Source organism: Nyctereutes procyonoides, unplaced genomic scaffold, assembly GCF_905146905.1.
Source record: "Nyctereutes procyonoides isolate TBG_1078 unplaced genomic scaffold, NYPRO_anot_genome, whole genome shotgun sequence".
In the NCBI taxonomy this organism is placed as follows: Eukaryota; Metazoa; Chordata; class Mammalia; order Carnivora; family Canidae; genus Nyctereutes; species Nyctereutes procyonoides.
The window spans coordinates 29,205,726-29,231,471 of NW_026575120.1; the positions used below are offsets into that span (position 1 = coordinate 29,205,726).

A 25,746-nucleotide genomic window follows, 5' to 3' on the forward strand; every position below is an offset into this window, starting at 1 on the left:
ATATATATTATTATATATATTTAACTACAAATTAACCCCAAAGTAAATATGATTGAGAATTAATTTTAAAGCAGTTTTACTGCTTTTTTAAAAAAAAGATTGAAATTTTAAAAATGACTTTTATTTTCAAAAATTATTAAACTATATTAAATTTGTCCCAATGTAAATAAGTACAAAATTATTTGAAAGCTCATTTGTTCTGTTTCTTAAATTCTACATATGAGCCAAGGGAAAAAGAAATTCCACATATGAGGTAAATGGTATGGAGCTTCCTTAAAAGTTAAAAATAACCTATGACCCAGCAATTGCCCTACTTGGTATTTAGCCAAAGGTACAAACACAGTGATTCAAAGGGGCACATGCACCCCCATGTTTATAGCAGCAATGTCAACAATAGCCAAACTGGGGAAAGAGTCCAGATGCCCATTGATTGATGGATGGATAAAGAACATATGGTATATATTTACAATGGAATATTACTCAGCTATCACAAAGAATGAAATCTTGCCATTTACAATGATATGGATGGAACTAGAGGGTATTAGGCTAGGCAAAATAAGTCAGAGGAATACAAATACTACATGGTTTCACCCATATGTGGAGTTTTTTTTTTTTTAAGATTTTATTTATTTATTCATGAGAGACACAGAGAGAGGCAGAGACACAGGCAGAGGGAGAAGCAGGCTCCCTGCAAGGAGCCTGTTGTGGGATTTGATCCCAGACCCCCAGGATCACACCCTGAGCCAAAGGCAGATCCTCAACCACTGAGCCACCAGGCATCGACACCTCATCTGTGGAATTTAAGAAACAAAACAGGTGAACATAAGGGAAATGAAGGAAAAATAAAATAAGAGGAAGACAGAGAAGGAGGCAAACCATAAGAGACTCTTAACTCTAGGGAACAAGCTGAGGGTTGCTGGAGGGAAGTGGTGGGGAGATGAGAGATGGGGTAACTGGACGATGGGCATTAAAGAGGGGCTGTGATGTAACAACCACTGGGTGTTATGCGACAATGAATCACTGAATTCTACCTCTGAAATTACTAGTACAGTAAGTGTTAATTGAACTGAATTTGAATAAAAATTTTTTTAAATGAGGCAAACCAAGAATCTGTAACTATAGAGAATAAACTGATGCTCACCAGAAGGGAGGAGGGGTGGGGATAGGTGAAACAGGTGACCAGGATTAAGTAATGCACTTATGATGAGCACCTGGTGTTGTATGGAAGTGCTGAATTAGTATATTGTACATCAGAAGCTAATATTACATGTATGGTAAGTAGCTGGAATTTAAAGAAAAAGTTTTTAAAATTATAGGAAGGGTATTCATGTGGCAAATACCCTGAAATATTATGTTGTTTTATGTTATTATTTGCATTAGGTCTTTCACTCCATAAACAACATAGAGTAACATAAAAATATGTTGTTTTATGAACTTTTTTGTTTATATTATCTTTGTACTTTCATTACCTACATTGAACAATGCATATGCTTTTCAGACTTGCCATTCATTCAATGGTCATATTTTTAAAATATATTAGTATTGATATATGCAGTTTTTAATTAACTCTACTTGGTATAGAATATTGCATCAATAGTACTCCATAACTTATTTCTCCATTTTGATAGTGATTTCTAATATTTTATTATTTTAAAACTGCAGTGAATACTCTGCTGCATGTGTCCAGTGTTGCAGGGTGTATGTGCAGTTTCAATTTTGCTTGATATTCCTGTCAGGAATATTAAAAGTAAGTATGTAAAAAAGACCTGAAGAATTATTGTAATATTTTAGGTACAGTTGGCATCTGCTGCTTTCAGCTTTAAAGCCCCAGTAAGTTTGGAGAGAGAGAAAGTCCCAGTTTAACATCATGTTCACAATATTAAATAATCCACTACATTAAAAAAATCAAAAGGGAAATTTTGAATTCCTAGAACTGAAAATACTATTTATCAGACTCTGCAGAAACCACTAGTCTTACTCACAGAATGATTTATGACTATGAATTCACTTATCAAAGGAAAAATGATTCATACAAATAAAGCATTCAGTTTGATAAACTGGGAAAAGAATCCCAGAGTAGAAAACAAAGAAATAAGAGGGAGGAAGAATCATAGAGACAGAAATCAATGACAAAGAGAAATTGTGGAAGGAGCCTCAGTGTCCATCGAAAGATGAGTGGATAAAGAAGATGTGGTTTATGTATACAATGGAATATTCCTCAGCCATTAGAAACGACAAATACCCACCATTTGCTTCAACGTGGATGGAACTGGAGGGTATTATGCTGAGTGAAGTAAGTCAATCGGAGAAGGACAAATATTATATGTTCTCATTCATTTGGGGAATATAAATAATAGTGAAAGGGAATATAAGGGAAGGGAGAAGAAATGTGTGGGAAATATCAGAAAGGGAGACGGAACATAAAGACTCCTAACTCTGGGAAACGAACTAGGGGTGGTGGAGGGGGAGGAGGGCGGGGGGTGGGAGTGAATGGGTGACGGGCACTGGGGGTTATTCTGTATGTTGGTAAATTGAACACCAATAAAAAATAAATTAAAAAAAAAGAAATGATTAACCAAGACTAAAATGTAGGTAAGAGACAAAAAGTAGGTTAAAAGGTAGGTAAGAGACAAAAATCCTGAGAAGACTGATTTTTAAAATAGTAAATTTTGGAGTTACCTGGGTGGCTCAGTGGTTGAGCATCTGCCTTTGGCTCAAGTCATGATCCCAGAGTCCTGGGATTAAGTCCTGCATCAGGCTCCCTGCATGGAGCCTGCTTCTTTCTCTGCCTATGTCTCTGCCTCTGTCTCTGTTTTTCTCATGAATGACTAAATAAAATCTTTACAAAAAAAAAAAAAAGTAAATTCGGGAAACAGGAGGAATGTAACTGCAGTGCTTTCCCAACTCATCCTTCCTCCCTGGCTCCCCGACCTGCTCACAGTGGCCTTTTCCTCTCTAAATTCCAAATGATATTATGCTGAGTGAAGTAAGTCAATCGGAGAAGGACAAACAGTGTATGTTCTCATTCATTTGGGGAATATGAATAATAGTGAAAGGGAATATAAGGGAAGGGAGAAGAAATGTGTGGGAAATATCAGAACGGGAGACAGAACATGAGAGACTCCTAACTCTGGGAAACGAACTAGGGGTGGTGGAAGGGGAGGAGGGCGGGGGATGGGGGTGAATGGGTGACGGGCACTGAGGGGGACACTTGACGGGATGAACACTGGGTGTTATTCTGTATGTTGGTAAATTGAACACCAATAAAATTAATTTATTAAAAAAATAATAAATTCCAAATGACCTAACGCCAGGGGTCTCCTCAGAGTTGTCTCTTCGTTTTAACTTTTATTCATAAGATCCATCATCCTCCCTTCTACTTATACGCAGTCCTCTAGGAGAGAACATAATTCCAATGAAGGACATATAACACATCTAGGGTCTTCAAAACCTATGAAGATAGTAAAAAACAATCTTTAAGTACCAATTTTGAGATAAATTAGGTAGAGACAGTTGACTTGCATTCTTACAACTAGAACCATAATGAATTTGTCTTTAGGTTCAGAAAATATTTTCAGTATCTAAGAAAGTTCTATTTAAAATAATATGATTTTGGGATCCCTGGGTGGCGCAGCGGTTTGGCGCCTGCCTTTGGCCCAGGGCGCGATCCTGGAGACCCGGGATCGAATCCCACATCGGGCTCCCGGTGCATGGAGCCTGCTTCTCCCTCTGCCTGTGTCTCTGCCTGTCTCTCTCTCTCTCTATCATAAATTAAAAAAAAAAAAATTAAAATAATATGATTTTAAGTAGATTCTAGAAACACATCAGCTCTCATCATTAATCATACCACCAGAATTAGTGACAAGGCTATATTTCATTTTGGCAGAAGATTTGTAAGGAAGGAATTAATGGAAATTATAGCAAACAGAATCTTAGTCCTAAGAAAGAGTTTTCTCAACTTCAGGATCTGAGATTTGGGAAAAAAAAAAAATAGCACTGAGTGAAAACTAGTATGTTCTTTTTTTTTTCTTTTTTAAGATTTAATTTATTTATTTATGAGAGACACAGAGAGAGAGGCAGAGACATAGGCAGAGGGAGAAGCAGGGTCCCCGTGGGGAGTCCAATGTGGGACTTGATCCTAGGACCCCGGGATCATGACCTGAGCCAAGGCAGCTGCTCAACCACGGAGTCACCTGGGTGCCCCAACTCTAATATATTCTTAATAAGTTATTTTTTGAGAAGGACAGACTTAACCTGAGTCAGATGGGTTAAGGGAAAACCGGTAAAGGGACTGGGAGGTATTTAGTTTCTGAAAAAGAATTATCTTTTTGAAATTTTTATTTATTTAGGGTTATGCAAAACCCCCAAAAGTGACTGAAAGAAGTACACTTTTTCTTAGTGTCTTCAAGTCCTAAATCGGAAAGAACTAAGATAAAGGTCACACAGGTAAAAACAGAATATCCTGCCACGTGACTAAGACAAGAAAGAAGAGTGTAGTGAGCTACCCGAAGGCAGACGTTCCATCCAGACATCTGTGTCTAGGCAAGTATCTATTACCTGATCAACTCAGCAGGGCTAATAGATCCTTATGATCTGCAGTCTCTAAGAGATAATGTTATCAAAAATCAAACTATGATGTATCTGGTCTGATTATTTTCATTGGGATCCCAAGAAACAGGCTGAGTCATTCAGTTAGTCATTCATTGATTGAGCAAATAAATATTGAGCACCTTCTCGGTAAGGAACTGTCCATCTGGTATATGTGTATAGGCGCACACTCATACATACGTAGGCACTGAAGAGATAAAACTCAACAAGAAATTATTATCTCCTTTGAAGAGCTTATATGCAAAGGGGAATATTACACAAATCAGTTATTCGAGTTCTCTCTGCTAAGTGCCATAATGGAGATATGCATTAAATGTCCTGGAAATAAGAGGACTAGAATTTGCTGCTTCCTCCAGATTTCACTTTTTTATATTTATGTGAAAAGAATGAGTATTTAGAGAAATAATGAAAATGTTAGCCTCAAAGGAAAGAGGCTTTTTAAGAACTCCAAGCTTATTTTCTTCATCCTTTGTACATGAGCAGATAACTATCTGCTCTTCATCATCATATAACCAGAAATGCTCCTCGAATAATTGAATGCACAGTTTAGCATCACTCTAACTGACATGTGCTTAAGGAAGTTGGTACAACTAGCAAGTTATTTAGGGATATCCAAGATACCAAACAGTACTTTAGAAATTGGCTTTTCCAACTGGTCTAAAATTCTGAACCACAATATCGAGAAGATAACCCTTCCTACCCCTTCCAAAAACTCAGTCGTTCTTGGCTGAACATAGGGTTAAGAGGTGCATTCCCCTCTTGTTTTCCGACTATTTCCTTTACTTCGGGAACATTAGTTTCTTCGGGAACATTAGGTGATGGCCTGACTCTAATAAGGATAATTGGCTTATAGTTACAGCTCCAAGTTCTCAACAGGAGGACAGACCATTGGGCAGTGATTGGGTTGTGGAAATACCCTTCAAGCTTCACAATCTGATAAGAAGGAGAAAATTAATCTTCTTAGTGGGATGCGAGTTTTGCTGGAATCTGTCTTAGAGATGAAATCAGTGCTGTCTGGATGGAGACACACAGTCCCTTGCATCTGTTTCACTAAGATAGTTGGTTCCCATCCTACTTACCTTTGACTGGTCTAAATCTTGCTCTCCCTGCCTAATCACTGAAGCTGGAAGGGCTCCAGTTTATCTGACATATATCTTCCTTTCTTTTTCTTCCTGCCTTACCTCCAGTTTTTACCCTCCCTATTTCGCCAAGCACATAAGCTCTGTTCCCTTGTGTGTGCAAAATTTTTAATAAGAAAATTTGCTCTATTCCTCTTATAGTTGCTCCTCAAATACTTCTGCATATGGGGGTCCTAAACCTTTTGTCAGATATGGAAATCCTTTTCCAAGTTTGGTTAGTGGCAGAGCCAGACTAGAATTCTTTATATGTCTTTATATGTCAAAATATATCTTATTTTGACCAACACTGAAAAAAATCTTGTTAATGTAAATAAGCTCTAATATTAAACATCCATTGGATTTAAAATGACGCCAAGAAATTCCACCCTTCCATTTTTATGAGTTCAAGTTTGGTCAGTGATTACAGCACGTCAGAATATTACTTTAAGTGCTCTTTCTTTTCACTTGCAAAAGATGTGGCATTACCTACTCACACTTGAGGAACGTGGTAAATGAGGGAAATTTGATCAGACCCTTCTTTAAAGCATGTGAGTTCCTTGGATAGACAAACTATATTACTCATTCTGCATCCACAGCACTTTGCACCATATCTGGTATACCAGGTGTCCCGTAAGGCAGGCTTATTGGATAAATGGATAAATATGGGACGTTAGAGAGAAGGTACTCTATCAAACCAAAACAGAGATGTCTATTTATAATACTGCAGCAAACCCAGTTCTAATCACACACACACAAAAATGTAACAAAATGTTACATTAAATGTTAAACATTTTTGTTAGGCTGTGGAATCCATTTATGTATTTCGTATTTTAATGTTGATCTGTTTGACTCAGGGAATTTACATTAAAGTAATAATGATGCATGGAGTCCCTCAGACAGAGAGAGGTTGCTGTTTTACAAGTGAGAAAGTAGAAAGCAACAATGGTGAGTATAGAGAATTATAGGCACTGTTGATGAGCACACAGATGAGATGGGGCCAGGGGGTGGAGGAGAAGAATCCCATCTAGAACCTTGTGCATTGAGAAGTCAGCATGCTCCCTGTGTCAGAGCTCTGGATTTTTTTGGTTATGTCAGTAAGTTGAGTGCTTAAGGAGGGTTTGGATGTTCTTTGGACGAAGGGGAAGAGAGTTGGCAAGTGGGAAACCATGAACGGTCAAAATGTTATGGATGGAAGAGAATTTGGGGATTTCCTAAGGATTTCCAACCTTAAGAGACAGGACAGAGCCAGAGCATGAGGAAATATGGGGACAAGACATGCAGAAGGAAAGCATTTTTTTTTTTTGAGTTCCCTTAACAAGTAGGGAGCAGTAGAAGGAGCCTCTAAGGGAAAACTATCAGTTTTATTTAAAAACAAGACAAAGGGAATTTCTCTCTCCTTCCAACAACACATTCTGCCTTAGGGCATTAAGAAAAGCTGGTCCCAGTCTTTTGTGACAAAAGCATCTACGTGCCATTCTAAAACTAAGGAAATACCTCCATCTTTCTCTGTGCCCGGAAGTGAGAGCAGGTATTGTTAGGCCAGTAGAGAAATGAGAATTTTTCTTTGTTTTCAGAGGCTGTGCCAGAGATGGAGACTTGGGTGTGTGCGAGAGGGATCTCCTGTCATTCCTCTGTCTTGTGTCTCCTGGGAGTAGCCATGAGCATGTGGCTGGCTCACCATGCAGTCTGGTTTTTGCACATTTGGTGCTCTTTTTTTTTTTTTTTTTGAAACTGTTCCTGGTTCTTCTTTAAGGGCTTAACGTTGAAATCTTCTCAGTCTGGTGAAGTAGGAATTTAGGGTGTGTTGAACGGGATCCAAGCTAAAAAAAAAAAAGTTGGCATAAAGTGGATGTTAATCCCAGAAAATGATGGCACGTCTCTTCTTGAGGGCCCACTTTTTCTAAGCATCAGGATTAAAATTTAGTCAAGTGTGATAAGAATCCTCTCCCAGAGCCTGCTGGGAAAGTGTCCAACCCATCAGGCAATTGTACATTTTCTGGGGACTCTTATCAATGATCTTTCCTTCCTTTTGGAAAGGGTGCAAAATCCAGAGTTGGGTCTTCTGTGATGTTATTCCCAGAGGGCCCCATCCCGTGGAGTCCTTGTTCCTCAGGACACATGCCTTGTCCTTGGGCATCCATAGGCAGGTTTTGGCAACAGGAGGAAAGGTGAGATAATCTTTCCAAGAGATTATCCCTTTACAAGTAAGGGTGACTGACAGGATCTGAACTAAACATTTGTTTTTTGATTTATTTATTTTAAAGAGGGAGCACACACAAGCTCAGTACTGGCTGCCTCTTGCCCTCCTGCTTACCTCCACAGAGAGGGGCAGAGCACTCGGAACACGGGTGAAGAGGCACTGGGCCTCCTGTTGACTTACTTCCACAACCTGCTCATCCTTTTGCTTCTTTCTCAGACTGCCACCCAAACTCTTATTTTCTCAGTGCATCTGCCTTCGATGAGGTATTGATTAAATGTATTTAAAATGTCAGTGATAAATTTGAAATCCTTCCAAAAATACTTGCCCAGGAATCTGAGGTTAGAGGGATATTGACTAGTAATTGCTTGGCTTGCACAGGTATGGGGTCAGGGGGAGAAGGGTCCCTTTATTGCTTTTGGAAATGAAGGGGTGGGTATAGGACTTTTCTCATGAACCTCTGGGGACCTCTGAACCCAGGACCACCCTGAGGAGACCAGAACGAGAAAATTCTCTACAACATGGAGAAATGACTTGCTTGGAATTCAAGGAGACAGGGACCATGTTTTTCCTTTTCCTAACTTTTCTGGCTCTTGTGCTAATCACCAAACATAAGAACATCGACAGCATTGCTTTGCAGTTTCTCCAATTCTCTCTTTGATGTTGGTCTTACTCCATAAACCCCTTAGAGTCTCCTTAAAAGTGGAATAAAGTGTTGTAAGTTCTGTATCTCTGACAACTTCTGGAATTGAATTAGGTTTATAGCAATGCTTGATAGTCACATGTGGAATTAATTATTCTCAAAGAGAGTCTGTGGAGCCCACTTTCACATCTTGTTCCCAATATTACTGTGATGTATTTGTATTAATTTATCATTTTTTCATAGAGGTTTGTGGGGTTTTTTTTGTTTGTTTTTTACTATTTTGGGTTTTTGGTAATATATTACGTAGAAACTGTCCTGTCCTTGGACACAGAAGTGTGGGGAGGAGATACTTTTCATATTCTGTTCCCATACCAGTGTCTTGAACATGAATTCCCTCTTCTGAGAAGTGGGTAAGGTGGGAGATGTTAATAGAAAAACTTCTGGAATATATCACAGTTATTTTCAGGAAAAGTGCCAAAGCAGCTTCCAATTCCACTTCTGTCTTTTCTTCCATTTTCTAAAGCTGGATTCAGAAGTCCTTATTTAATGAAAATAAAATTAGTTGTGAGTAAGTCTTTGCTCAATTACGTTGGCCCCACAAGGTAGATACTGCTTATCCTGAATATTGTGATATGTGAGAAGTTTCTTCTGTTAACAGTATAACGTGACACTCGCACGATTTGCCTTCAGTGCCCAGAGCTTTGTTTCAAATTACACTTAAAAAAAAAAAAAGTCCATATTCACAAAACTCCAGATCTATTGTGCCTCAACAGGAGCTGTTGGCCAGCATTCACCGAGTGACTAAGTTAGAGCCAGTGGCTCTTGGTATCAGGTCCTCCTTACTCATACTCCTTATTGGCTCTCTGCAGATATATCTCCCTTGGTTCAATTTCAGAAAAAAATGCTTGTCTTATTCCTTTACTACCCCCCCCTTTTCTTAAAGAAATTAAGCAGGCAACCATATTGCAAAAACTGATTTCTAATGTGAAGTATCCCATCTTTTGTGCCTGCACGGCTGTCCTAAGTCTCATATGCAATTATTTTCATGTCTCCAAAATACTAAAATGTTTCCCAGGAATGTTCATATTTTAGGCAATCAAAAGTGTGATGGACAAGTTTTCATGTTGGATGGACTTGGTTGATACTGGTTACTTCAGCACCATCTCTTCATCTGTTTCTTCCCCTGTGTCTACTGCCCACTTTTGCCCCCTTGTCCTCATCTTTACCAGTAGATTTCAGAGATGCCTTTCCCTTCATTTTGTTGCAGTTCTTAGGCATGAACATTAGGTGGCAGTACAATTTCAAGCTCAAAGGGCCCTCAGGGGCTTCCTTCTCAGCAAACAAATTGCAGAGGATGGATAGGAGAAATCCAGTTGTTACAAGCTAGTGTAACAACTAAAATACAGTGGTATTTTTTAGATACCAATTAAATACAGGTGCTTATATAGAAAAAAAAAAACCCGGAAGATATTTCAAGTACAGTTCATGTGGGGATCATCAGGTATATATTTGGGTAGAAGACTCTCAAAGAATAGGAAATTAGGAGCCTGAAAGGAATTAGAGGATATTTACATCAAATGGAGAAATGACCGAGCAGCCTTTATCATTTAGGTTCTGGGTCTTATTTCCTTACTTTCACATTTATACCTATCTCTCTCTCCTTCCTTCAATTTTGCTCTTTCCTCAGCACACTCCCCTCCCTGCCCCCACCTCATTTGTGGTGAATATTACCTTTGAGGCTATTTGGCATTCCCTGAATGGGTTTGTGACCACTTGAATAGAGAATGTGTTTGTCTCTCTCATCTCAATGCCACTTTGTATGGTCGCTGTAACTTTCATCTCTCTGGCTCCCATTCTCTGTAGCTCTTTTACTGTCGGTGCTTTGTTCATTGTCTTAATAGCAATATTCATAATTAGAGGGAAGAAAAGCAAACAAAGAGAGGATTGTTTGGTTGATGGAGATTCTCAGTGCTAAGGGACTTCTGGTTCTGTTTTATCTAGTTAGGGATGCTTTGGTGCTAAAGTAATGGTTGTGAAGTTGTCACCTGGATCTGTGATCTTACTCTTTCTCCCTCAAGCTCTTAAAATGATGTCATAGGCTAGACATGACAGTCCTCTAGGCAGTGCACGTCCTTGAGAGAATCTCAAGGGGGAAACGCTATTGCCAGAGATGATAATCTACAGCCATGTTTTCAAATCACATTAAATCATCCTTTGGCTTACTTAAATGAAAATTCTTTGTCTATCAACAGTTTCAGGAAATAAATTGAATTTGTGTAACACCATTACTTGAAGGTAAAACAAAAGAAAAATAAAGCTTGTTTTATTTGTGTTTCTGCAGCAGTGACATGGTCTCTTGAAATGTGCCTAAAAGGGGTGTCCAGCTGGGAAATCAGTTTCCATTTGGGGTACTTCTCAGGAGTTTGTTAACAGACAACTAGTGGTAACAGTTCAGGCAGGAACAGCATCCAACCCAAGGACTTTGCCCACACCTGACTGTCCCTGGTATTCTTCAGTTGGACCAAGTGTATTAATTAGCACATGATGGGAGGCCTATTTCACAGAGAGATTGGATTCTACCAAAGTGTGAGGAAGGTGGATGAGATAAGCCAAGGTACTTCTTAGGCTGTGGTATGGAGAAGGAAAGAGAAATAAAAGTAGACTGATGAAAGGCATTCAGAATTGATATAAACAGCTAGAAGCCAGAGACTTCAATTTTCTCTTCCTTTCCTGAGTAGGATGGATGGTCACCTTTGCTTATTGAAAGTGGTGTTTTTGCTGAGGTCCTCATCCCTAAAGCTGGAACATAAAGAGGAAAGGCAGACAGAAAAAGGAACATTGACAAAATATTCATAGCATCGCTTTCAGTGTGGGGGCAGGGACTGCCTTACTCATGAGGACTTCTCAGTCGAGAAATGTTTTATTTATTCGTAGTGTGCTGAGTGGACTATAGAGGTAGCAGAGCTTCCAGCCCATTCTTGTTTGCTTTCTAACAATTCCATGTTAGTAACTAGGAAATAAAGGGGCCCCAGATTTTCTGGCCAGGACTATGAGCTGGTATGAATATGTCAGAGCTTCCTTCTCCTGTCCAGTCAGAGAAACTTTCTGTTGCTATTTTCAGCATATGGATCTGGTATTTGGTATTTTCAGAATATGGATCTCTGCCTTTATGCCTATTCAAGATTGGTTCTTATACTTATTCTATATGTTTATTCCCAGTCCACTTCTATATGGTAACCCCAACCCTTGTCCCACTCAGATGATGGTTTAGAAATGCTAAGTAGAGGGTATATGGGTTGGGGACACTGGGAAGGGAAATTGGCATTTATTTGTGAATGATTCTTTCTAAGAAGTAGATGGGTCCCCAGTATTCATCCAGTCTGTCTTTAAGAAAGACCTTATCTGAACTAGACAGTCTATTGATCTACTACTACCTCCCAGGAAGGAAGGAAATGATACAGACATTCTGAGGAAGGGCCGAGTAGGAAAGCCATGGATGCTATTGGTTTAAACCACAAAATGAAACAAAAAGCAAAATACTGTAAGGAGGCTTTAAAAAAAGAGTCAGGACAGTATTATTAAAAAAAAAAAATCTTGTCTTAGGATGCTTATGGGTTTAGAGCATTTCATGGAGGTTGCCAAGAAAATGCATTAATCTAAAATGTATTGCAAAGCATCATACCACGTCCTACAGGCTGAGGTAGTCATGATGCTCATCATCTCATTTATTGATTAAAACAACAAGAAATCACAAGAAGTGTAGTACTTCTTAAAGACTTTTGCCTTCATAAATATATCACTCTTAGGCTCTTTAGATCTTAGGTGTTACTTTGCTGATTGAAAACTGAGCATGATTTTCAATGTCTTTAAGCCTTGTAATTGATCTACTTGGAAGATTAGAGGCCTTGAAGGGAAACTTGCTGATGGAAAGCAATTTAAATAACTATCTTTGATTTTCTTAGGGATTCCTTGTTTCTTAATGATGGACAACAGGATCATAAGCTGTGCTGTTTACTGTTTAACAGTAGCAGCTAGTTAATAAAATGCCTGATGTCTCATTCCTTCAGATTCTTAATCTGATAAAAATGATTTATTCCAAAATATTATGGCTGTGTATATTTTCATGTTTGCAGATTTTTCCCTGGAAACACTCCTATTCTAGAGGTGAACAAATCTACCCCATTCAGGCCTTGGGGTTATTGCCTGAGGCTGAGTGCCTCAAATACAGATGTTTTTGTTGATGTTGTTAAGTTTGTTGTTTTATTTTAAGAAGTCAAGTGACTTTTGCTTTGGGACCCATAATATGTTGGTGCTGATTTCAATAAAAAATAATATTTTAATTTTTACCTGTTAAATTATGTAATCCCCCAACCAAAACCAGTGTGTTGGTTTTCCTGGGAGCCTCCCCTATTTTCCAAGTTCCTTTTTTTTTTCTTAAAGATTTTATTTATTTATTCATGAGAGAGAGAGAGAGGCAGAGACACAGGCAGAGGGAGAAGCAGGCTCCATGCAGGGAGCCCAACGTGGGACTCGATCCCGGGTCTCCAGGATCAGGCCCTGGGCCGAAGGTGACGCTAAACTGCTGAGCCACCCGGGCTGCCCTATTTTCAAATTCCTGTGTAGATACTTGTTTGAGAAGTGTGGCCTTCATGTAAAAGGCGAGAACAGTATGAATATTCTTAGCATAATTAACACTGGGAAGAGGACTTTCACCAGCAAATCTTCAAATAAAAATTTATAGAAAAGTAGATGTAATCCCAGGAAGACAGTGGTGGAGAAGAGGACCCTAGACGCACCTCATCCCATGAACACAACTAGATAACAATCAGTCATCCTAAATCTGTCAGAAATACCTGAAGAATGGCAGAACAAACCCCACAATTAAAGGAAGATAAGAGGCCACATTGAAGAAGGTACAATGTGTGGAAACACAGTTTGGGAGAGAAACACGTAGCTCCTATGGAAAGGAGGGAGCCACAGTCCACAGTTGCCAAGAGGGGTGAGAGACAGACTAACAGAGAATGCATGAGGAGAATGAATTCCCATAGCAATTGGCTTGGTAAGTGGAAGAGTCAAATTTCATGAGTTCTTGCAACCAGCGGAGCTTAAAGCCTGAGGTTTTAAAGGTCAGCGGGCTTGGCTGGGCTAAAGCCTGGAGGGCATTGTGCTGCTCCTGGGGAGAAGGCAGAGCAAGCAGCCTGCAGACATACAGCATGGATACAGCAATCTGAAGAGCACCTAGGACACACAATGGGGAGGTTATTCACTCATCTTGGAGCATGTCCCAGAGGGTCAGTGTTCACAGAGAGACCCCTCTGGGAACAGAGGAAGTGGCCGGCACCATTTCCCTCCCCTACTCCTCAGCATATGTGCAGGGCCACCCGTGGGAACCAGTTCAGGGCTGACACTACCTAACTTACATCAAGCCCTGCCCCTTGGTGGAACCACTCCTCCCAGTCACACTTATATTGGTCCCAGCAGAGGGGGCGTCCTTGCCCCCAGAAGACCAACCTAAAACACTACTCACACCACATCTCCCAACAGGGGAGTTGTGCAGAGCCTCAGTTCTGGAGACAGGTCTCTTGTGGTGACAGGTATCATTTCATAGACTAGAGCAAACCTAGTTAAAATATGCCACATTCAGGCCAGGTACCAAGCAATGCTCATAGCAGGCAAAGAGAGCCTCTGCAGGCAAGTGGCCTGAAGGATAAAGTGACCAGGACAAAACGATAGAGCACATGCAGCACATATTGGAGGCACTCCTAAAAGTGCCAGGCCCTAGAGAACAGGGGACACTACATCGCAGGACGCTACAAGATCTCCTCTTCAAAGGCCATTACCTTCAATAACAGGAGATGTAGGGGTACCTGAGTGGCTCTGTTGTTTAAGCATTTGACTTTTGGTTTTGGCTTAGGTCATGATATCAAGGTTGTGGGATTGAGCCCTGTGTTGGGCTCAGCATGGAATCTGCTTGAGATTATCCACCCTTCCCCTCCCTCAGCCCTTCCCCCCAAGTGCTCAGTCTCATAAATAAATAAATAAATAAATAAATAAATAAATAAATAAATAAATATTTTAAAAAAAGAATAGGAGATGTAGTTGACTTTCCTAAAACAGAGAAATAGGCACAGAGACTCAGACAAAATGAGAAGACAGAGACATTTATCCCCAATTAAAGAACAGGACAAGGGCATGGCCAGATATCTAAGTGAAATAAATATAAGTAACATGCCTAATGGAATATTTTAAGCAATGATCATAAGGATACTCACTGGACTTGGGAAAAGAGTAGGAGATATATGAGACCCTTACCACAGAGATAAGGAATAACAGAGAAAAGGGGCTCAATAAATGAAATGAGAAACACACTTGATTGAATGAACTGCAGGCTGAAGAAGCAGAGGAATGAGTTAATGACCTAGAAGAACAAGTAATGTTAAGTAATCAAGTTGAACAAAAGAGAGAATAAAGAATTATGCAAAATGAGAATAGTTTTAGGGAACTCAGTGTCTCCCAACAAATGTAATAACATTCACATTATAGGAGTCGCAGAAGAAGAGAGAGAAAGGGGAAGAAAATATATTCAAAGAAATAATAGCTGAAAACCTCCCTAATATGGGGAAGGAAACAGAGATCCAGATCCGGGAGGCACAAAAAACTTGCATAAAGATCAGCAAAAGCAGATCCATACCAAGACAAGTTGTATGGCAAAATGTGGGGATAAAGAAAAAATTTTAAAGCAGCAAGACAAAAGAACGGTAACTTACAAAGGAAAACCTATAAGGGCAGTAGGGCATTTTTCAGAAGAAACTTTCCAAACCAGAAGGGAGTGGCATGATATATTCAAAGCACTAAATGAGAAAAATTTATAGCCAAGAATACTCTATTCAGCAAAAGTATTATTCAGGATAGAAGGCGAGATAAAGAGTTTCTCAGATAAACAAAAACTAAAGGAATTCATGACCACTGAAACAACCCTGCAAGAAACATTAAAAAGAGACTCTTTGAGTGAAAAGGAGAGAACAAAAGTGACAGTATAAAGGTAGGAAACAAAAACAGTAAAAATGAATATTTTTGTAAAAAAAATGATTGAAGGATCTCACAAAATAAAAGGATGTAAAATATACAACAGATACCTAAAACATGAGGACATGAGGAGTAAAGAATGTGTTCAGACTTAAGCTACCATCAACATAATATAGATTGCAATTTGCAGAGAAGGTTGTATACAAATGTAATGGTAACCATATATCAAAAGCCACTAATAAATATGCAAAGAATAAAGACAAATAAATCAAATATATCACTAAAGAAAATCAGCAAAACATGAAAAAAAGTATCAGAGAAAATCTTCAGAAACAACCACAAAACAAATAATAAAATGACAATATATACATAGCTATCAACAATTACTTTGAATGTAGATGAACTAAATGCCATAATCAAAAGACATAGGGTGACAAATAGGATAAAAAATACCCAACACCCATCTACATGCTTCTTACAAGAGACTCACTTTAAACCTAAAGACACTCAGACTAAAAGTGAGAGGATAGAGAAACATTTATGCAAATGGAGATCAAAAGAAAGCTGGAGTAGCAATACTTATATTGGAAAAAATAGACCTTAAAACAAATACTGTAACATAAGACAAAGAAGAGTACTATATCATAATAAAGGGGACAATCCAACAAGGAGATATAAAATCGTAAAAATTTATGCGCTCAACATAGGAGCACTCAAATACATAAACAGTTATTATGAACACAAAAGACCTAACTGATATAATAAAATAATAGTAAGGGACTTTAACACCCCACTTACATCAATGGAAAGATCATTTAAATAGAAAATAAACAAGAAGATGGCTTTGAAGGACATACTAGATCAGATACATTTAGCAGATATATTCAGAATATCCCATCCTAAAACAGAATGGACATTTTTTTCAAGTGCACAGGGGTCACTCTTCAGAATAAATCACATATTAGGCCACAAAAAAGTCTCAATAAATTTTAGAAAACTGAACTCATATCATGGATCTTTTTTGACCACAACACTATGAAACTAGAAGTCAACCATAAGAAGAAATCTGGAAAGACCACAAATATATGAATGTCAAATAGCATACCACTAAACAATGAATGGGTCAACCAGGAAATAAAAGAAGAAATTAACAAGTACATGGAAACACAGGAAAATGAAACCACATGGGTCCAAAACCTTTGGGATATAGCAAAAGCAGTTTGGAAGTTTATAGCAAGAAAAATTTCAAACATCCTAACCTTATACCTAAAGGAGGTAAAAGAAGAACAATAAACAAAGCCTAAAACCAGCAGGAGGAAGTAAATAATAAAGGTTAGAGCAGAATTAAATGACATAGAAACTAAAAAAAACAATAATAGTACAGATCAATAAAACCAGGAGCTGGATCTTTGAAAAAGATCAGTAAAATGGATAAACGTCTAGCCAGACTTATCAAGGAAAAAAATGCAAAGGACTCAAATAAATAAAATACATATGAGAGAAGAGCCAACACCACAAAAATACTAACAATTATAAAAGAATATTATCAAAAACTATATGCCAATAAATTGGACAACTTAGAAGGAATGGATAAATTCCTAGAAACATATCAAATACCAAAACTGAAACAATAAGAAATAGAAAATTTGAACAGACCTATAACCAACAAAGAAGTTGAATTAGCAATCAAAAAACTCCCAACAAAAGGCAAAGACCAGATGGCTTCACAGTTGAATTTGATCAAACATTTAAAGAAGAGTTAATACCTATTCTTCTCAAACTGTTCCAAAAAATAGAAGAGGAAGGAAAACTTCCAAATTCATTCTATGAAGCCAGCATTATCCTGATACCAAACCCAAATAAACTAAAAAAGAAAACTACAGGCTGAAACCCCTGATGAACATAGATGCAACATTCCTCAACAAAATACTAGCAAGCCCAGTCCAACAATATATTAAATCATTCACCATGATCAAGTAGGATTTATTCCTTCGTTGCAAGGGTGGTTTAATATTCACAAATCGATCAACAATGTGTGATATATCACATCAATAAGAGAAAGGATAAAAGCCATCTGATCATTTCGATAAATATAGAAAAAGCATTTGACAAAGTACAACATCCATTCATGATAAAAGTCTTCAACAAAGTAGGTTTATAGGGAACATACATCAACGTAATAAAGGCCATATATGAAAAACCCACAACTAGTATCATCCTTAATAGGGGAAAATGGAGAGCTTTTCCCCTACAGTCAGGAACAAAACAAATTTGTCTACTCTAACTACTTTTATTCAGTATAGTACTGGAAGTCCTAGCCACTGCAATCAAACAAGAAGACGTAAAAGGCATCCAAATTGGCAAGGAAAAAGTAAAACCTTCGCTATTTGCAGATGACATAATACTATAGAGAAAACTTGAAACATTCCACCAAAAAAACTGCTAGAATTGATAAAGTCACAGGATACAAAATCAGTGTACAGAAATCTGTTGTATTTCTATACACAAATAGTGAAGTGGCAGAAAGAAACTAGGAAAACAATCCCAGTTACAGTTGTACCAAAAATAAGATGCCTAGGAATAAACCTAACCAAATAGGTGAAAGACCATACTCTAAAAACTGTAAAACACTGATGAAAGAAATTGAAATGACACAAAGAAATAGAAAGACATTCCATGCTCATGGGCTGGAAGAATAAATATTGTTAAAATATCTATGCTACACAAAGCAATCTACAGACTTAATGCAATCCCTATCAAGATACCAACAGCATTTTTCACAGAGCTAGAACAAATAATTCTAATATTTGTTTGGTGCCACAAAAGACCAATAGCCAGAGCAAACTTAACAAAGAAAAACAAGGCTGGAAGCACCACAATTTCATACTTCAAGTTATTTTATAAAGCCGTAGAATTTAAAACAGTATGGTATTGGCACAAAAACAAACACATAGATCCATGGAACAGAATAGAAAACCCAGAAATAAACCTACAACTACATGGTCAATTCATCTTCAGAAAAGCAGAAAAGAATATCCAGTGGGAGAAAGACAATCTGTTCAACAAATGGTGTTGGGAAAACCGGACCATTTTATTATACTATATACAAAAATCAATTCTAAATGGATTAAAGACCTAAATGTGAGACCTCAAGCCATAAAAATCCTGGAAGAGAACACAGTAGCTTCTCTGACATTTGCTGTGGCAACTTTTTTCTAGATCTGTCTCCACAGGCAAGGGGAACAAAAGCAAAAATAAACTACATCAAAATCAAAAGCTTCTGCCCCACAAAGGAAACAATCAATGAAACTAAAAGATGACCTATGGAATGGAAGAAAATATTTGCAAATGACATAGCCAATAAAAGTTCAGTATTAAAAATACATAAAGAACATATACAGCTCAACACCCAAAAAACAAATCTGCTAATTTAGAAATGGACAGAGATAAGAGCAGATATTTCTCCACTAAAGACATCTATACGGCCAACAACAGACACATGAAAAGATGGGCAGCATCACTCACCATCAGGAAATACAAATCAAAACCATAGTGACTGTTGGTAGAAACGCAAACTGGTGCAGCCACTTGGTCAACAGTATGGAGGTTCCTCATAAAGTAAAAAATAGAACTACCTACCATATGATCCAGTAATCAAACTATTGGGTATTTACCCAAAGAATACAAAAATACTAATTTGAAAGGATAAATGCAGCATTATTTACAATAGCCAAACTATGGAAGCAGCCCAAGTGTCTGTTGATAGATGAATGAATAAAGGAGTGGGATACACACACACATACACACACAGAGAGAGGAATATTATTCAGTCATAAAAAAGAATGAAATCTTGCTTTTGCAACAACATGGATGGAGCTGAGAGTTTTATGTTAAGTGAAATAAGCCAGTCAGAGAAAGACAAATATCATATAATTTCACTTGTGTGGAATTTAAGAAACAAGGCAAATGAGCAAAGGGAGAATAAAAGGGGGCGAGAATCAAGAAACAGACATTAACTGCAGAGAACAAACTGATGGATACAGGAGGGGTGGTGAGTGGGTTGATGGGGAAAAGAGGTGATGGGGATCAGTGGGTGCACTTGTCATGATAAGCACAGGGTGATATATGGAATTGTTGAGTCACTATATCTGTATACTTGAAATTCACATGATGCTGTATGTTAACTAACTGGAGTTTCTGAAAAAACTTAAAAAGCAAAAAAAAAAAATTTTCACAGAAAAGTAAATCAAAGTGGAAAAACAGCAAGACATTTCCACAAAGCAGTTAGTTGAATAGAGGAATAAATGAATGGCTTATATCTTAATACATTTGTAGTTATTATTCATCTCTTACCTCCTCTTAATATCCTTTTCCTAGTGCACTGGTGACACAGTGGAAAGAGCCCTTAAGCTTTTTCTATAATTTACCTGTTCAAATATTCTGGACCAACTTTTGCTCTTTTCTTCTGCTAGAGTGTTAGGATTATTTCATAATCATTATATTTCTTCCTTATGTTTCTGTTCACAGAGGCTCTATTCCATCCGTTACTCCTTCCTCCTTTCCCTCCTTCCCTTTTTCCATTTTAAAATTTTACGGAGATCTGTTAATAGTTTTACCTACCCCCTGCCATCATCTTTTTAGTGTACTCCCACCTTAAGTTTTGTTTGTCAGCAGATCCTTATCCTGCTTTCTTCTTGGAGTATTTTCGTGTGGATATCATGCTGTCTTTTCTTCATTACTCATATTTGTTTTGGAGGAGTTCTTTTTGGAACTGTTAGTTTGGAACGGATAATTAGGGATAGTGGGTTGGTGTGTTTCTGGAAGCTTGACTTTGGGTCTGTTTTCAATTTCTTTTTAGCAGCGCTATCCTCTGGCATTTGATTCTACTTCTGACTAACAGGACACCTGGCTCAGAGCAGAGGGCTTTCTGCCAGATTTTGTGGTGCACAGTGTAGCTCATATCTTTTGAGTTGACTGAGATCAAAATATGCTCTCCTTGTCTTTCTGAAACGTGGTCGAGTTTTCCCCCTACTTGGTAGCTCTTTTTTAAAGATGATTTTGGTTTATGAGCATCTTCTGGCTTAGTCAAAGACGATGCTTCCTTTTCTGTTTTCTTATTCTCCCTGTTGCCTTAAAAAAAAAAAAGATGATTGATTGATTGATTTGAGAGAGAGAGAGAGAGAGAGAGAGGCAGAGAGAGGCAGGTTCCATGCAGGGAGCCCGGTGTAGGACTCAATCCCAGGACCCCAGGATCACACCCTGCACCAAAGATAGACCCTCAACCTCTGAGCCACCAGGCGCCCCCCTCCCTGTTGCTTTTCATGAATTTCAAAGAGAAGAGCAGAAGCTTTGCAGTAATAGTTTCTAACTCATCTTCCACCTTTATTCTTGCCTTTTTTTTTTTTTTTATTCCACTCTGCACAGCCTGCCTGATGAGAAGCACCAATGAGAATGTATGACCTCGCTGCTTCGGAAACTCACTTCATTTAGCTTAGGAGGTAAATTACCAGTGCTTCGAAATGGCCTGTCAGGCCATATATGAAATGGCTCCTGCCTCTTCTGTCTCCAGGCCTAACTTATTACTCCTTTACATTTTAGCAACACTGAGTTACTCATCTGCTTGATAACGTATTACAAAACTTCCTACCCAGATTCCTTGTCATACACCTGGTCCTTCTGCCTGAGATTCTTTTCCTTTCTTATTTACCTAACAAGTTTCTGCATTTCCTTCCAAGCCCAGCTCACATGGTTCTTGCTTTCTGAAGTCTTCTTTCACTCTTCTGGAATAGAATGGGTCTCTCTATCTCCTGTTCCCTCTTTACTTCACACATGTTTTGATGATTATACTTTTTTCAGTATAATCCTTTATTTACCTATTTTTCTCCTTCACTAGACTGAGGTCCTTAAAGTCGGTGTCTTGTTCATCTCTGTATTCTCATCACAAGGTGTAGGACCTGGTACCTAATAGGGTCTCAAATAATTATTATGTAGGTTTGAATCAACATAAATAGATTTAAAATAGGAGAGAGATTTTGAAATCTAAGGACATGAGTTTTTGTTTCTGCTTTTTCACTTTGCTGAATTTGAATGAAATGCAAATAAAAATGTTTTTTAAGAACCACAAAACAAATGAAACTAAGTAAAATCAAGTATAAATATTCTACAGACTGTCATAAAAGACTAGTACTGAGGAAAGAGGTAAGAACTCTAAATCCTGGAGTTATTTGAATGATAGTCATAGTTTGCACTATGAGAGCGATGCTATCCCCAAGATAAAGTGTACGTGGAGGAGAAATAAACAGTCTGGAACAGAACCACAAGTCTTGCAGGTGCAGTGGGAGGAATAAGAGTGAACTTTCCTACATTCCTCAGTTGTCAGGTTGAAGAAGATTATCTGTTCCTGGGGTTCAACCACTCTGTTTTAAAAATAACTACTTCTATTGCTGATCGCATGAATTTTCCTCTCTCCTGAGCTAAGTTCTGTAAAACTTTTTATGCCCATTTCCAGCAATAATGGATGATGTGCATGTCTCAGTAGTATAATTTAGTGACTCGTTAGAGTGAAAGGTGAAATACTGAGTGAGGATTGAAATACTCCATATGTCTTAAAATTCCACAAATCCAGGCGTGTGGGAGACATTCAGCACAGAAACTCAACATGACTAATCTTCAGAAAACACTCTGAAATTGATAGTTCTTCCCACTGCCTGGACGATTGCATCCCCTTGGGACTTGAACGAAGCCATCTGGAATTTTTCAGATTTAATATTAGTTCTTTGCTTTCACAGAAAGGCACCAAAAGCCCTGCTTTACAAGCCTTCTACCTGAGACATTTAGTCGTCTATTGGCATGGATTTTTCTTTGTTCCTGTAGAAGTTAATTGCCAACAGTCCAACAAGTCTTATTGCTTAATTCCCATCAGAATACACGAGGGCTAAAGATGTTACCTTGTTGCTGACTTCTTTTTATGCCCTAAGCATCTTAAGAAATTATCTTATTTTAAATACATATTTCTCATTAGACTCACCTTTCAATCCTATTTACCTCGATTCAGCACTGTCTCCCCCTTTCTTTTTCCTAACCACTAAGGCAGATAGTGGGTCTCTGTTGCTGGGTGTATTGGATGTCTTTTGATTCTGAGAGTGCTCCCATTATCCTTATTCTGGAACTTGTCTCACTCACTAAGCCCTTCTGTCATGGTTGTCCTAGGACCTGGCAAACCTGGTTTGCAGAAGGTTTGAAGGTGACATGATTTTTTTGAGGCCCTCCAGAATATGTTTGAGCCTAAGCACCACTGTGGTGGTGCTGACATTAATTATTCAGCTCAACAAATTTTAATCAGGGGCCCATTCTGTACCATGTAGGAAATAGTCCTAGTTTTCTATTTGTTCACAACTCAGTGGGGAAGACTGGTGTGTGATAGCGTGAAAGAGGGAAATCCCAAGGAGAACACAGATTGGCTTCACCTGGGAAGGCCAAGTGGTATTTCTCAAGCAGTGGACTCTGTGGAGATGACTTAGCTCATGGCAGGTTCCCTCTCGGTGCTCCCTGTGTCCATCACCCTGATGCCAGTTTTCTCCCTACCAAAGCTTGGGACCCTCTGTTGTTTTCACATGCAAAAGTTCACTTGAAGAAACTTGTAAGGTTGAAATGATTTGACACTTTGCCACTATCTTTCCCACCACTACTGCTGTGTCCTTACACCTTACTCATCACTTACATAATGAACAAAAATATTACTGAGCAGTAAATAAAGTAAAGCATTCTCAAGCATCCCAAAGTAGCTAAAATCTTCCTTTAACCACTGTGCCTCCATGGAATCATTCTTGCCCCGGCACGAGTTATGCAAATGGGTATGTTACTAAACTTTTGCATTTCTCTTTGGTCATCTTCCTGCTGTGGACCTCAGCAGGCTGATCATGTAGAAGAGAGGATGCCTCCTGCCTGGTTTCTTGCCTTTCCCTGCAAAATTCTATCACCTGTTAGAACAGAATTATACACCTCCCTTTATCCCAAGGAAAGAATAATATGGTAGAGTCAAGACTGTATCTTTCTTTTTCTTTCTTTTTTTTTTTTTTTTAAACTGTATCTTTCAAGCTTGAGGGAAATTCATCCTCAAGGATGAATCTGTATTGCTTGGAGTAACTCAATCAGTGGCCAGCTGAGGAAGAAAGAAAGGTTTTTATTGAGAAAGGGTCGATAAGATGCTTCATCAGTGTCTTCCTAACATAATTGGAGCTGCAGAGTCATCCATATATAAAAGTTCTGTGGGACCCCAATGATCACCCTCTTGCCTCATCCTGGTTCTTAAAGGTTTAGAACTATGAGGTCAGTACAAAGAGGTTCTATGTCATGCTCACTTAAACCTTAAATTCCACGAATAGTGAAAACAAAAAACAATAATGATAAGGGTAAGTATCATTTGTTTTACTTCTGCCTCATTTTTTACTGTCCAAGTAGATTTCTTTTTACTTGCACACAATCAGTCTAGTGCTTATTTATATCCCTGGTATTTTCTCTGAAGGCTTGGCCTTTGGTGACATCACAGCATTCCATCCATTATCACATTTCTATGACTTTTCTATTTGTGTGTGATAAATCCAGACTTAAGTTCATTGCAGTCCCATGACACTGTGCAGTGGACTGGAATTTTATTAACCCCAACCAATCAAGGTAATCTTTGGGAGTGATCAATTAGAAAATACCATGCGACCAACAAATTAATTACACTGTCTACTATATTGACTTTGTATTTAATTAAATTTTGGGGGTAATATTCCTAGGAGATTATTCTTGATCATTATTGCATTTGTAATTATCAGTATTATTTACAAAACATTTATCATGCTTATTATCTCGTTTTAGGTCACCAGTCTCTTCAGAAGATCACGGTAAGAATCTGTCTTACTTATACTAATTCAAGATTAAAAGTTGAGCTCCGTTCCTTACATTTCATTGTTAGAAGAAAGAATTATTTAAGGAAATGTTTCTAAGACATTGGTCTAGTTTTTTTTTTTCATGTGGAGTGTCATGCACTTTTAAAAATTCAATGCATCCTAGCTAAATGTGATGTCTTGTCTTCCAATCTATTATAACCAATTTGGTTGACAAATATTACGAAGCTTAATGTATCTGCCTGATTTGTGATCACTGGATACTTTCTGTGACTTGGGGCTAGCTGTGTAACTTCTCTGGATCACAGATTTTCATCTTTAAAATGAGAGTTTGTAGTAGACATTCCCAAAAGTTTCTTCAAGATTGGATGTTGGAATTTGCTAAAAGTACTAGAAGTCTGAAATGAACCTAATCCATAGAGGTATTAACTGTTACCCAGCTAAGGTGAGTTATTCACATTTAAGACACAGTTATTTTATTCAAAGGATAAAATATATAGTTTTGTCACATCCAACTTTTAGAGTTCGTTTATTCAGTCAGTCATTCAAAAAATGTACACTTTAAGTGTCTACAATGGGTCTATTATACTACGTAATCATGTTATACAATATTAGGAACTATGTGCAAACACATGTGGTACGTGACATAATTTTCCCCCTCCAGGAGCTTTATGAGTCTAGTGGTGAAGGAAGTGGTGGGAAGATAGTAGGACTCTGAGTAATACTGGCTTTCCTCGTCATGCCCCATCCCTAATTAGTGAAGGGCACCATTTTGCATTCAGCCAGCTAAATACAACGCATGAAAGCTGCTATAAGCTTCCCTCTTCATCCCTTTATTCTATTCAGTCATTAAATTTTATTAACTCTGGTTTTTGTATTTCTTTTATCTCTATTCTCTTTTCCATCCCCAATGCTGTTGCTTAGGGCTTCTCCATGTCTTATTTGGACTTTTAAAGTTGTCTTAAAACTGCTATCCATACCCTAGCTTTCTATCCTCTAGTTTTCTGTATACTTGGATAGCACTACATTGTCTGTTCTGTGGCAAAAATCTGCACCCATTGCCTAAGGGTTGAAATCTTATCAAAAGATCAGGTTTCCACTATTGTATTTTAATGTGGAATGGAAATCCTAACTGATGGAATCTTTGTTTATTGCTACTGATTATTGGTTCTTATGGCACCTTTTCCCCCTTCTGAATGCGCAAGCCATGCAGTATATTGCAACTAATTTCTGAAACTCACCATGTTTCCTGTGTCTTGC

General features: G+C 38.1%; 1 protein-coding gene across 1 annotated transcript in view; it reads left to right on the forward strand.

Moving 5' to 3' along the window:
* The window catches only part of DGKI (diacylglycerol kinase iota), a 420,356-nt gene that overhangs the window by 347,250 nt on the left and 47,360 nt on the right, over nucleotides 1–25,746 (forward strand). The window contains 1 exon segment of the mRNA XM_055335472.1: nucleotides 24,458–24,483. Within this exon segment, the coding sequence (XP_055191447.1) occupies nucleotides 24,458–24,483 (26 nt within the window).